This window comes from Podarcis gaigeae, assembly GCF_964106915.1.
Source record: "Podarcis gaigeae genome assembly, chromosome: 2".
NCBI lineage: Eukaryota > Metazoa > Chordata > Lepidosauria > Squamata > Lacertidae > Podarcis > Podarcis gaigeae.
Window position 1 is genome coordinate 57,850,730 of NC_139679.1, and position 13,294 is coordinate 57,864,023.

General features: G+C 38.9%; 1 protein-coding gene across 10 annotated transcripts in view; it reads left to right on the forward strand.

Annotated features, from left to right (window-relative positions):
* The window catches only part of RAPGEF6 (Rap guanine nucleotide exchange factor 6), a 139,858-nt gene that overhangs the window by 52,986 nt on the left and 73,578 nt on the right, over positions 1 to 13,294 (forward strand). Inside the window, exon 1 of one of the 10 annotated variants that reach the window (XM_083728344.1) lies at positions 4,651 to 5,610. The exons of the other annotated variants lie outside the window; for them this stretch is intronic. Coding sequence (XP_083584470.1) covers positions 5,557 to 5,610 — 54 coding nt within the window. The 5' untranslated portion in view covers positions 4,651 to 5,556. Of the gene's footprint in view, positions 1 to 4,650; positions 5,611 to 13,294 lie in introns of those variants that run through there. 10 annotated transcript variants of the gene reach the window in all.

Here is a 13,294-nt window from a genome sequence, read left to right on the forward strand (position 1 = left end):
TTTCTGTATGCCAGTCTAGTCAGTGTGACTGCCTAAGGATGCACCAAAAGGCATTGGCTGATCTATATGTAACCTTTATCATGCAGAGACTGCTTGAATTAACTTCTGCATATGTCTGCTTCCCATCATCAGTATAACAGTATGGCTGATTACCGTATTTTTCGCTCTATAGGACGCACTTTTTCCCCTTCAAAAATGAATGTGCGTCCTATGGAGCGAAGACGCCATAGCCGCGCGTCACCTCTCCAGCCGGGAGAGCGCGCGCGGGGGGCTAAAGCAGCTGGAGAGGTGACGCGCGGCTATGGCAGGAGCCTCTATAGCCGTGCGCCACCTCTCCAGCCAGGAGAGCACGCGTGGGGCTAAAGAAGCCCGGCTTACTCTCTCCCGGCTGGAGAGGTGACGCGCGGCTATGGCAGGAGCCTCTAAAGAAGCCATAGCCCCGCGATCCTCTCCCAGCTGGAGAAGTGACGCGTGACTATGGCAGCAGCCTCTCCGCTGCGCCTTTCCGCTGCTCCCTGACCTGCTCTTTGGGGCTGGTGGTGGGCTTCCCCCCGCCAGCCCCAGAGAGCACGTTGAAAGGAACCTGAAGCCTGGAGAGCGAGAGGGGTTGGTGCGCACCAACCCCTCTCGCTCTCCAGGCTTCCAAGGTAGCCGCCTGAACGGCAGCTTGTTTTAGAGCGGGAAAACTGAAGGGGCGCTGGGCAGAGAGTGGAAGAATTTTTTTCCCTTGTTCTCCCCCCTCTAAAATAAGGTGCGTCCTATTGTCCGGTGCGTCCTATGGTGCGAAAAATATGGTATGTCAGTTTTCCATATCACATGGACAGGTAGCTGCCGAAATGGAAAGCAGTACAATAGAAACTCTACACTTGAAGGTAGTAGCATGGTGAAGACATCACAAGGAGGCAGTTTGAAATGACATTACAAATACACATTACAAAATAATTATGTCTGCCTGTAGATTCACTTGTGGTTTGTTTCCTAAGCCAAACATTTGAGACAGCATCTCTGATTTTGTGAAAGAGATAGAGCTTTGGATTGAGAAAATGTGATTTGGGTCTATGCTATCAGTCACCCCTCTACCAATTCCCTAAATAATAACTGATTCTCTTTATGCAGTGCACACACCATGCCTAATAGTTCTCTTGCTTGCGTTGCATTCTGTTGAGGCAGTCCTTCCACACTGAGATTTAATATTTTAACATTAATTAACAGATTGATTGTAATCGTCAATGAAACTCTAAATACAAATATGTGTGTTGTCTTTGCAGAGTTACACAGGGATGGACTTTTCATGTTGATCATGTATACACATGGGTACAGTTAACATTTGAAATAGACATGAAACAACAATTAAGCCATTCATATAAATTTCATATTAGTTTTATTAAAAATATAAATGTCAAAGCTCTAAATGGGAGATGACCTTTTCATGTATATCACATTATCTTAGAGAAGAAAAGTAGCTACAAAGCCTATAGGGAAATTGAATCTGTGGTGCCTTTTTATTGTTCCCTCTGTATCGCTGATTCTAATTTTAGAAGCTTACATCATTTTAGTTCTAGTGACAGCCTCTCTCTTACATTCACTCCCCCTCCCCTCCCCTCTCCTCTGCTCTCCCCCCTCCCTCCTAGGATGGCTTACATTTTCATACGGCTGTTGAATCTTTCTGTGCCTTTTGATAGGATTTTAGCTGCAATGAAAACTATTGTACACTTGCTGTTTAATGTCAGAGCATAATGTCACTATGGAAGAGGAAATGAGGGGAGTTCATAGGGGCTGTTTTTAATGTCTCACCTGTGCAAAGACTGAAGAATAAAATCATCTTTAAAAATCAAAGTATAGATCTAACCTTGCTTGAAAATATTTATGGAAGATATTTAAGTGCAATGTGTGTGTGTGTGTGTGTGTGTGTGTGTGTGTGTGTGATCTGCCAGCAGTATGAAGTCACTCAAGGCTTGCCAGTGCAGCATGAAGATTCTCTCAGATTCCTTTCCATCTGCCAATATTCATTTCCATCATTGGTCCTTTCTGTTTTGGAATACATTTCAAACACTTTTGTATGTAACTTTAAACTCTTGAAACTCTTCTGTTGAAACACTAAAATGTTAGGGGGACCCATCACTATTCATTCATATTCTCTCCCTCCCTCTTTCTCCATGTATAATATGTATTAAAATACTGCTGATTAACATTGCCTTTTGCTGCCTATTACCAAGGTATTTTCAAGTTATCAACTCCCGAGTACAGTGGGTTACCGAAGCCACGCTACTACTTTACACTGCATTGGAAGTAACCTGCTAGCTACTGTACTGGCATTTCCCCTATCACTTGCTTTTTCATGTAGTAGTGCACAGGGGAATTAATTCAAACATTCATCTTCAGGCCACAAATAATGAATTAGGAGAGTTGACATTTTTTGGACATCTGGAATGAAAAGTAGCTGCTTGGCTAGAAGTCCTGTGATGGGCATACCATTCTCTTGATGGTGGGTTTGCATAATTATTGATTAAAGTATATCTTCTAAAAAAAGAACAGGCCTCTAGTCCTGTTGAAAAAATGTCAAAAAATAAAACTCCAAACAGTATTCAGATTACAAAAATACAGTGTTTCCATCATATTCACATCACCCTGTTGGTTTTCTCTCCTACTTCAGTATGTAGATGGATTATTTTAAAGTGTTTAATAAAAGAAAAAAGTCACTTTATTTCATTTATAGCCTTTTTTTAAAAAAATGAAATAAATAATTTACAGACAAATACATATTTAATATAGCCTTAGCTCTGATTGCATTCATTTTAAAATCCTACTTGGTTATTTTCCTCTGTTGCAGATAATGAATTTTGATCATTTGACATTTGTCTTCAACAGATAATTTATTAAGGAATTTATGTAAGAGTGGCATAAAGACAATTTGCTTTTTAAAAGGGTGCCAGCGTAGAATTAGGTCAGTTTTTCACCCTGCACATAGCTGTTAGGCTGGCAGGATTGCATGTAGGGGCTGAGATACATTCCCCAGGGTGTTGCAGTAGCTGCAGTCTGATTCGTAGGAAAAGGAAAAGGATGATGTCATCTTCACTTAAAGGGGAAACTAGAAAGGAAGGGGAGAAAATCCCCTTATTAAGCTTATGTTTACAGTAGTTGTGAAATATTGCATTCACTTAAAAATCTTTGGTGGAGTAAATTCATGCACAATGCAGCAATTTCAAAACTAACACACACAGTTCAACTGTACATCAGGCATCTTTTCTTAAAATAAAAATAAACTGCATGTCTCTTAATATGATACAGCCTGTTTTAGTGTAGTTACATTGCATCACTGAACAATTATTTTTAAGTTGAACTCTTTGGAAAACCTAGTTTCTTACTTGGGGTTTATACCTGTTCACTTTTGAGCAGTGTTAACATGAATCATTTAAAAAGATGTAGGTACAGTAGTGGGACTGCTCATCTGCTGCCTTATTGTAATAAAAAAAAATAGTTTAAATGCTGAATACTTTCTCATTTTTCAAGCAGTACTGAATATATTTTAAAAATAAATAAGGAAAATTATTTAAATAAAGCATATTCTAGGTACACATCAGTTTTATCCAGTGCTGCTCTTCTGTTCATGGAAAGCTCTTTGAGACCCAGAGGAGGCTTTGGAGAGCAAAAGGAAGGCAATTTCCTCTTTCTCCTCCCGTGCCCTTATTCCACGCTGTGCTGGTGGGTTCCCTAATACTCTGGATTAAATCTGGGAGCCAGTTAAAGGGGCTACAGAGGGCAAGGTGATTAGTGAAAAATCACCTCCTCCCATATAGGGAAGCCTCCACTGGATCAAACAGGGTCTCCTGTGAATGGAAGGATGCTGATGGATACAACCCTATGTTTTAAAAGTTATTTTCATGTTGCTGCCTTCGAATATAGAACCCAGTTTCTACACAAGATCTCAATTGCATGTATATCTTTGTTTCTCCATTTCTGGCCAGTTCAAGCTTTGATGAGTTCTGCTCTTAACTAATATATTTTGGGAAGATAGAAATCGAATGTAACTTGCAGGTTGATGTAAACTTGTGGGTGAATGACACCCATTTTCAACCACAAAGTGTTTCGCTTTGGTCATAAAAGCAAATTTGGTCTGCCTTTTGTAGTATACCTACTGTAAGATGGTCACCCTGACTAGTGATTAAAATTATCTTTCAACATTACTGGAGAAAGTTTAGTCTCTTCAATAAAATTCCTTGCTATGAGAGGGTGTGGATAGGCAGAATCTGTAGGGAGATAATAAGTAGCAGGTCATAATGAAGGAATTGTCAGTGCCAAATTTTATCACAATGATAAGAAATATGCTTTGTCCATAATAATACTTAGAAAAAAATGTGAGCTGATACACACATTTCAAGAGTAAGTGCTAAAAAAAACAACACCCAAAGGAATTGTGTGCACAGTCAGATCAGCAGAGTGATATGAAATGTAACATAGAGTATGTTTTGCTGAATTGTTGTTGTACAGAGGTGTGTTTATACTAGGTCAATAAAGATGCTCTGGCTGCATCTGCAGATACAGTAGCCAATTGATCTAATGCAGTTTCTAAAGGCTTTCTATACAGGTGATGTCATCCTTTTAGCTCCATTCCCCTCCCACTCTCTCCCCTCCTTATTAGATATTTCATCTTGCTGCGGAGCATCCAATCGATGAGAGCTTCTCCTGAGGGAGCTGCTGAGAAACGAGCAAAGATAGTAGGAATTAGGACTCGAGCGTTCAGTCTTGCTGTGGATGTTGCCTTTTGCAATGTATTAGAAATGTTTTAATTGGTAAATGCTGGGTTTGGATTAACCATGTATCTGGCTGTGCATTAGAATTCTAAGCTATACTGCAGCATTTTTAAACTCTGCATTGGAGGGGGTTGGGAGGGAAATGGCTTTGATCGCAGAGGCTTTGAGCAATTCTGTAGTGCAAACCTGTTAAGAGTACTGTATATATTTATATATCTTGAAGATGCTAGCTGAGAATGGATTTACTCTTGTCATGGTGGGCAAGAGTATAAAGAAGGAACTTTAATATGAAGGATTCCACAGTCATCCAAGATCTGCTTTAACAAGAATCTTTGCAAAACTATACCTGCATTATAAAATGTGAAGATGAGGAAATGGGACTCGAAGACTAACCAGCTTTAACCTGTGCCTTGCAATGGGAAAATACTTAAAAGGAATTCAGCTTTCAGCTTTCCAGAGACTGTTGCATTTAACTTGTAAACCTTTCTAGAATTTATTCTAGCTGTTTCAGGTATATTTCCTGCCTGGGAAAATCTATTGACCTTTGTATTTGAATAAGAAGCAGCACTGAAAATTTTGAATGTGCAGTTATATACTTGTCGAAATTGGACTCTTTTTGCAGTAATTTTTGCAACACTGAAAGCCACTGAGATACAGTAGGAATTTAATTTTTAATTAATCACTGTGAAATTAAAGTCTACTTGATTTTGTGCCTGAAAATCCATTTCTTTGGCGTATGGTTTCTAAACTTCTAAGGATCTTAATTTCTTGTTGGTGAGTGGAAACTTTCCCTTCAACCCAGGAAATGGCTTTTCTTGTTCGTTGTTACGCCAACTGCCTGCAGCCTTGGGCCTCTAAAGTAAGTAAGAATTCATATGTAGGTTTTTTCTCAAGCTGAACATAACTTGAAAATAGCTATTACTTAAGAACTTATTAAAGTTTAAACATACAATCAGTTTGTTTTCTAGTTTTGAAACTCTCTAATACTATTGTGGTAATCTTAGGATGTTTCAGTTTGGTGTAAGAGAAATCTTTAAATCTAACAAGATATATATTAATGCTTGAGCTCTTTGGCCTCCTTAACAGTCACCTAAAGTCGCAGAAAGCTGTGGTTATGGTTTCCTCATTTTGCTTGTAATTAGGAAATGATCGTGTCTTCAAAGTAACACCATTATGTATGTGAAGATAGTCAGTTTGTAAAACAACTGTTAATGGCTGTATTTCTTGCTACATATATGACATTGCAAGAGGAAACAATTATCTGTAAAGCTACATATTTTGGATATGCTTACACTTTCTTTTTAAACAAAAGTTATACCTCCATGAAAGTTTCACTGCTTCTTCACAACAGCAAACTTTCGTGTCCTAGAAGCTATTTTCTGGTTGTTAAGGCTGAAGTGAAGTAATTGACTTGTGGGTGGAAAGTTCATAGAGCTCCTGAGCTTGAAAGTTCGTCTAGTATTCTCCCTCTTAATATTATTATGATAATGTAACATAGTAATAATAAATATGTACAGTACACAAAATTTGTTGATGTTTTGAAAATGAAGAACTAAAAATCAACTAAAAATTGTGTCACCCCCATTTGTCTCTACAATTTCAACGTGCTGTGTGCTAGGAATAGGTAGCATCCCTCTTTAGTATTGTTCTTGGCAAGGATTTAAGATAGCAAATGTTTGTTTAAAAGTTGGTGGCTGTTTCATGTGACCAGCAGCTTTTATATTCAGGGCATCTTTATTTATCTCTTCATCGTTTTGAGGTCAGATTTTCGAACCTATTTTTCTTACCAGCCCTGCAAATAAGTGATTTGAAAAGCTGAATATCCACTTTGGTCTTGTATTGTTGTCAGGCTGGATGCTCTGCTCTTAGAATTCTCCTGTATCCATCTTCTGTTTCCTGTCTTTCCCCCTACCCTGAATAACTATCACAACACTGTATTTCTTCAGCTAGGAAAGGCAGCTGTGCTGTGGCAGTTCCCAATATCAACCTACATGCTCAGGTGTGCACCACCCCCACCCCCAATATGAGACTGAAAAAGGAGAGAAGACATATAGCCAGCATAGTGAAATTGACACCCATGACAGTAACTAGTTTCTTTTCTAATATGCTTGCTTAGGAAAACATTTCTGCCCCTGCTCTTTGTTTCCTGGGATTCAAAGTTCAGTGACCCTGTGACACTAGAAGACTTGAGTGCTGCTTTCTTAGCACTATGTGTTTTCTAGCTTAGAGAAGTAATGTAGCATACTAAATCCTGACAAGATGGAGTCTCTGTGTGTAGGTGGCTATTATGGTGGAGAAGTGGGGATATGACCAGTTCTGGATAGGGTTGTGCTGTTTCAGAAGGATCTTGTGGGTGTTTGTTGATCCATCATTGCCCTGGAGGCCTAGATGGCTGAAGTGGCTAAGTTTCAGTTCCAGCAGATTTGCAAGCTATGGCTTTACTTGGAGTGATCAGTGACTGATTTGGGACAATTTTTAAAAAAGAGTGTTTCTTTTCACTGGGTATGTGTCATGGACTGGCTGGATGCAGAGGAGTGGGAGGGGCACCAGCTGGGGAACCCCCAAGGGAAGGAGACTCAGAGCCAGGGGGTTGGTGGTTGGACGATGATGAGTTCTCAAAGGAAGAAGAGGGAGCAGACTGGGAGGGGAGGTGTTTGAAGCTGAAGGGTTAACAGAGTTTAGTGAGCAGGAAGAGGCTGTGACAGGGAACAGTTCAGAATCGGAGGCAAAAGAGGAGGCTAGTGAGGAGGGGGGGGGGCCCAAGAAGCAGAGTGGAAGCAGGCTGCTGAAGAAGGCAGGGAGTCTTCCTGTCCTGCTGTGACCAGCTCCCCTCCTCCCTGGTCTCCCAGAACATGAAGAGGAATGAAAAGGGTGGAGCAAAGAGAGACAAGACGAAGGAGCCTCAGTTTCCTGGGGAAGGACCAAGGGGAGGAGCAGCCTTAGAGAGTGGTGGGAAGGCAGGACCCTTCAGTCCTCACAACTGCCTCATTGGGGCAAGACCTACTGGAAGACTTGCTGTGATCACTAGGCCTGAGCTATCTTGTTTCTTTGAATAAAGAGTTAACTTCACGGATACCTTGTGAGTTATTGCTGACTTGCTCCCAACTCCTGCCTTGATAGTATGTTGGGGATCACGTGGGCAGTCACATTTCACTATTTTGTTCACAGTTCTGTCACTTTACTTTAAAAAATGATATTTTAGACTGGGAAAGATGAAAAAAAGAAGGAAAAGGGCAACCAAAGGGAGCCAAGGGCTGGAACAACTCCACAATGAGGAAAGATTACAACTTGGGAATTTTTAATTTAGAAGAAAGGTGAACAAGGGGAATGATAGACCATAGTGTGATGAAAGTGAATAGAGAAGCCCCCCCTTGAAATAATAGAACTTGTGCCTTCCTGTAAAGCTGAATGTTAGAAGATTCAGAACAAGACAAAAGGAAGTACTTCTACACACAGCGGACAGTTAGAAATATAGAATTTGTTCGTTCAAGATGTAGTGGCGGCCACCAATATGGCTTTAAAAGAGAATTAGATGGATTCGTGGATTCAGGGCTATGTTTTACCTTTACTGTCAGAGACAAAATGTGGCACTGAATACCAGTTGCTGGGAATCATAAGTGGGGTGAGTGCTCTTGCACTCTGGTCCTGCTTGGCCACTGTAAGGAGATAATGCTGGACTAGGTGGACCATTGGCCTGATCCAATAGGATCTTCCTTATGTTCTTACATAATGATGATGTGAAGGAGTCAGAATGGTGGCAATACATCCTGTCCTCACTCTTGAGTGGACAGATACTTTTGCCACATTGTACAGCACCCCATCACCAAAATGTTTTACAGAGTGGTCAAAGATTTTTGTGAAACACTTCAAACCTATTCCCATTTTTGCCCCAGGCCTACTAGATGCTGCTTTATTCAAGGTAAAGGTAAAGGCACCCCTGACAGTTAAGTCCATCCGCGAACAACTCTGGGGTTGTGGCGCTCATTTTGCTTTACAAGCAAGAATAAAAGTTTGTGTTAATTAGGAATCTTAAACTATGTGTTGTAGTTCATTACTTTTTTTGGTTGTGCGGTTTTCTCCTTTCTTCACGTAGTCAAGCTTTTCTAAATGTATCATGTAGTAAATCTGAGTTTGACTGGCCATTTCCCATCATACATTCTAAAATACTTTCAGGTTCATTCTTGGGTTGTTTGTGTACGGTATTCAAAATTCCTTATCACCTCTTACCAATGTACCACTGTTAAGAAATATTACTGCTTACATGATCAGTTTTTTATTGGCATGTAGGATTTTATTTAATTTAAGAAATTTTGCTTTTCAGACAGACCTCACAAAGCAGTTTAAATAAGTTGTGACTGATGGACCACCAAAGATTTTTTTTACCTATATTTCAAGCCATTTAAAGTTTGTTTCATTCCCGGAATGTTAAACCTCCCCCCATAAGTTTGAAATAGGAATGGGTTGTCCCAACTTAAATAATCTATTAACTATACATTACCTTCCAAAGCCTTGACCGTGTGAAGCAAATTATAGTATATAATGTTTAAATATTCAATTATGCTTCTTACTTGGAAACTGAATCTTTTCTAAGGGCTTAGACCTAATTGAGATAATGTAAATACAACTTGTAAGGGTATCTTGATCTCTGCAGAAGTGTTGATGGAATGAATAGTGCAGGTATTATAATAATGTAAGTACAATGAGTACAGCACTGCTGTTATGTTTTTAATCTGTTAAAATCAAATGTTTCACGTGTTACTGAACCATTACTGTGAGACATTGAAGGGATTTGATCTGTCTGAAACAATTTATCCCAGGATAAAACTCTTTAAGTCATAAAACATTTTGGGTCCATGAGCATACTTACAAACTGAGAAACTGCCATGTGTGCACAAGGAACTCTGGTGGCATGAAGGTAGCACTCTATAGGCACTTGTGACCCTATGGATGTCATATTGGAGACCCCTGAGTTATGTCAACTAGTCCATCCTTGCAAGGGTGTAATTTCTTGACCTGGTCGTGATGGGATCTACTTTCCTATATAATTTTAAGAATACCAATAAGAAATAACATTGATGTGGGAACATAAATCTACATAAATAAAAGTTTATTTTAAAAAGAAAAATAAGAACCCTTTGCTTTTTATAATACCATTTGCAGTAAGTCTCTTTTTAGAAAGAACTTACTTGAAGACGAACCTTTAATTTAATGCAGAGATCTTAATAATGTAATCATGACATCCTAGCAAGCTGATTGAGTTAAAAGATCTACTTCTTGTACATGGGAAAGCAATTGTGAAGTAAGATATTTGACTCTTGAGGTTAAATATTATAAATAATACATTAGGCCTGACTCATACCTAATAGTCAATCTGTTGTTGGTTTTCTATTGGACAAGTGTACTCTCTTCTCCTGATCTCTTCCTCCTTCCATCCCTGTTTGGGGCAAACCGTAGTTTTCATTTCTGATCAAAATGGGCAAAAAGCAACTTGCCTCCAAACTTAAATGAAAAACCCATTTCAAGCTCTAATTTCTAGGCAAATTGTGGTTTGTGCAAATCAGTCGCAGCCAAGATTGTGCGCTCCAGATGTTGTTGGATTCCAACTGATTCAATTTGAATCAAATTAGGTGGAGCCATAGTTCAGTGGTAAAATCAATGTTTTATACACAGGAGGTCCCAGTTTCAACCCCTGGCACCTCCGGGTAGAAAAGGCTCTTGACTCAGATCCTGGAGAGCCACTTCTAGTCAGTGTAGACAATGTTGTTCTAAATGGACCAATGGTCTGACTTGTGTGTAAAGCATATCATCCTATGGTTAAAAAGCAGCCTCTGTCATAAAAATTACATTTAGAATGCTTACATTCAGAATTGTTACTAATTAATAGTATTTGAAATCGACTTCTTGTGATATTACTACGTTAAAATATTATTTGGTCACATAGATAATGTACACGTTGCCTATTTAAATCTGACTGCTATAGATAAAAGTGCAATCCTCTGCATGTCTACCTAGAAAAAAGTTGTATTAATTTCAGGGGACCATACTCCCTGGTGAGTGTAATGGTGGTTGCAAAACTCCCACCCTCCTGGACCACTTGAACATAGCTGAGGATCTTGGTGAACCACTTCTTGATTTTCCCAGACAGTTATAGCAATTTTAATGTACTGTGCTAGATGCTGTATGATTTTTAATTGTATTCTTATTGCTGCTTTTATTTCTTACGTATTATTGTATCACAATCTGAATTCCATAAAATTCAAATTTGTAATACAATAAGATACAATGTAAGAAATAGAATATAAGAAGCAGCAACATTACAATTAAAAATCAATGTATATTTTTAATACAATGGGTGTGCTGTCTTCACCCATAAATCCACAGACATAACAAGAGACCGCCTGAATGGTTTGCAGGCCACAGTTTGGGAATCCCTTGGGTATAGGATTACAATCTTAATCTATACTGCTTCAGTTGATTCTCTGTTGGGATTCTTAATGGAAGCACCCCACCTTCCAAGACAACCATGTACCTTCTACTTGTCTGTTGTTGATTTTGCTTTCCTTCTGTTAACACACTGTATAACATTCAGAAAGATGATTTGTTGCCCACCGACCATTGATGTCACCAGTTTTAGTTGAATACAAATTTCATTTCCTTGTTTAAAACAAGAGTTCCTAGTAACTTGAAATAAATCACTCTGTTTTCATTGCTTTTGATTTTCTTTGCATTGTTTAAAGTGGTTTAAAATAGGTAAAAATGCTTGGGCACTTACTGGAACAAATTTTCACAGCTCTTACCGTAAGGTTGCTATAATCAAAGACAGATGTAGAAAATTATGTAGCATAAATGCTTTTATATTCTCTGGCATTTTCGCTCTTCTTAATTCTGAAATGGTACATTGCATTTTTGTCCTTCAAGGCTTAATAATAGGAACTTAGCCAGCTTGATCAGATAACTAATTTTATCCTTCTGTAGTTTTTAAGGAAAAAATATTGGTAATGTTTTTATTGCTTGTGAATGTTTAACTTCTGTTTTCTTTTATATGTTGCTCATTGTCAGACGTGTGTGTTGATTTATATAAAATGCTTTGTACCATGAAAGGCTTTGAAGGCTTCTTTGTGACAGGGGATACAGTCGTACTTTGGTTTTCAAACAGCTTAGTTCTCGAACATTTTGACTCCCGAACGCCGCAAACCTGGAAGTGACTGTTCTGCAAACTATTTTTGGAATCTGAACGTCTGACCGGACTTCCTTGGCTTCCGATTGGCTGCAAGAGCTTCCTGCAGCCAATCAGAAGTCGTGCTTTGTTTCCGAACACCCGAGGTACTACTGTATTAAAAGTGTCAGCATTATTGTAGAGCTTGTTGCACACAAACTAATAATACTTCTACAAATTTGTAAAACATAAGTGAAAGCCCAAGTTCATAGATGCTTGGTATATTTAAAGAGGGATGGAGTTCCAATGAACCAGTGCTACCAAATTGAAGGACCTGTTTCATGTACAGACAATCCAAGCAACTAAAACACAAGGTACTGTTCAACAGAGCCTCTTCAGCACACCATAGTGGTTGGACAGGATTGTAGGGGGCAGAGATGTTCTTGCAGGTAGCCTAGTTCTGAGCTATATAGGGCCTTATGTACCAACTTTAAAACCTTGAGCGTGGCTAAGTAGCATACTGGCAACCAGTACAATTCCTTAGGTCTGCTTCACACACAAGTCTAGCTGTGGTTTTTGGTCCCAACTTAAAGACATCTCCACATAAGCAGCACTGAAATAATTCATTTATGAAGTTAACATCATAAGCACAACATTATCTTTGTTAATTTTCAATAGGTTGGCCGTCATATTAGTGGATAGCCTATTATCACCTAGGGAATTCACAGCTGAGATGGCATGTCAATTGAAGGCTTGCGGCTCACACTCCCAACCATCACTCTCAAACTGTGTGAAAATACTTTTCTTTTAAAAATTAGCAACAAATGTTTATTGGAGACTACATTGACAACAATGATTTATGTCAACAACAAATTTAAAACAAATTTGACCTGAAAATTTTCAGAATTTATTACATCATATTTGCAGGAGGTGTATAAGGGGTGAGATGATATTTCAGGTCTCTTTCAAGTTATGCAAGTCTTAATGTGACAATAATCAGTGATTGTCCAATGTCCAAGTGTCCAATCTAGTCATATGTATAAACACAAAGTTAGAGATTTATCAAGTGATTGTTTTCATGAGAACAGCATGAGAACAGAAATCATGCTCCGGTGGTGCGGCGGCAGTGGGAGGCCCCATTAGCTAAAGTGGTGCTTCAGGTTAAGAACAGTTTCAGGTTAAAAATGGAAGTCCGGAATGAATTAAGTACTTAACCCGAGGTACCACTGTAATACATATTGCATTCTCATTAAAACCAGATGTTTCAATGTTAAGTGGTGTTCATCTAGCATTTTCCTGACATGGTTACAACAAAACTGAAGTTCTTCTTTTTGGTGTGTAAATATAGACGGAGAAAATAGGTGGAGTCAGCAAGCAGAGAGCTAAA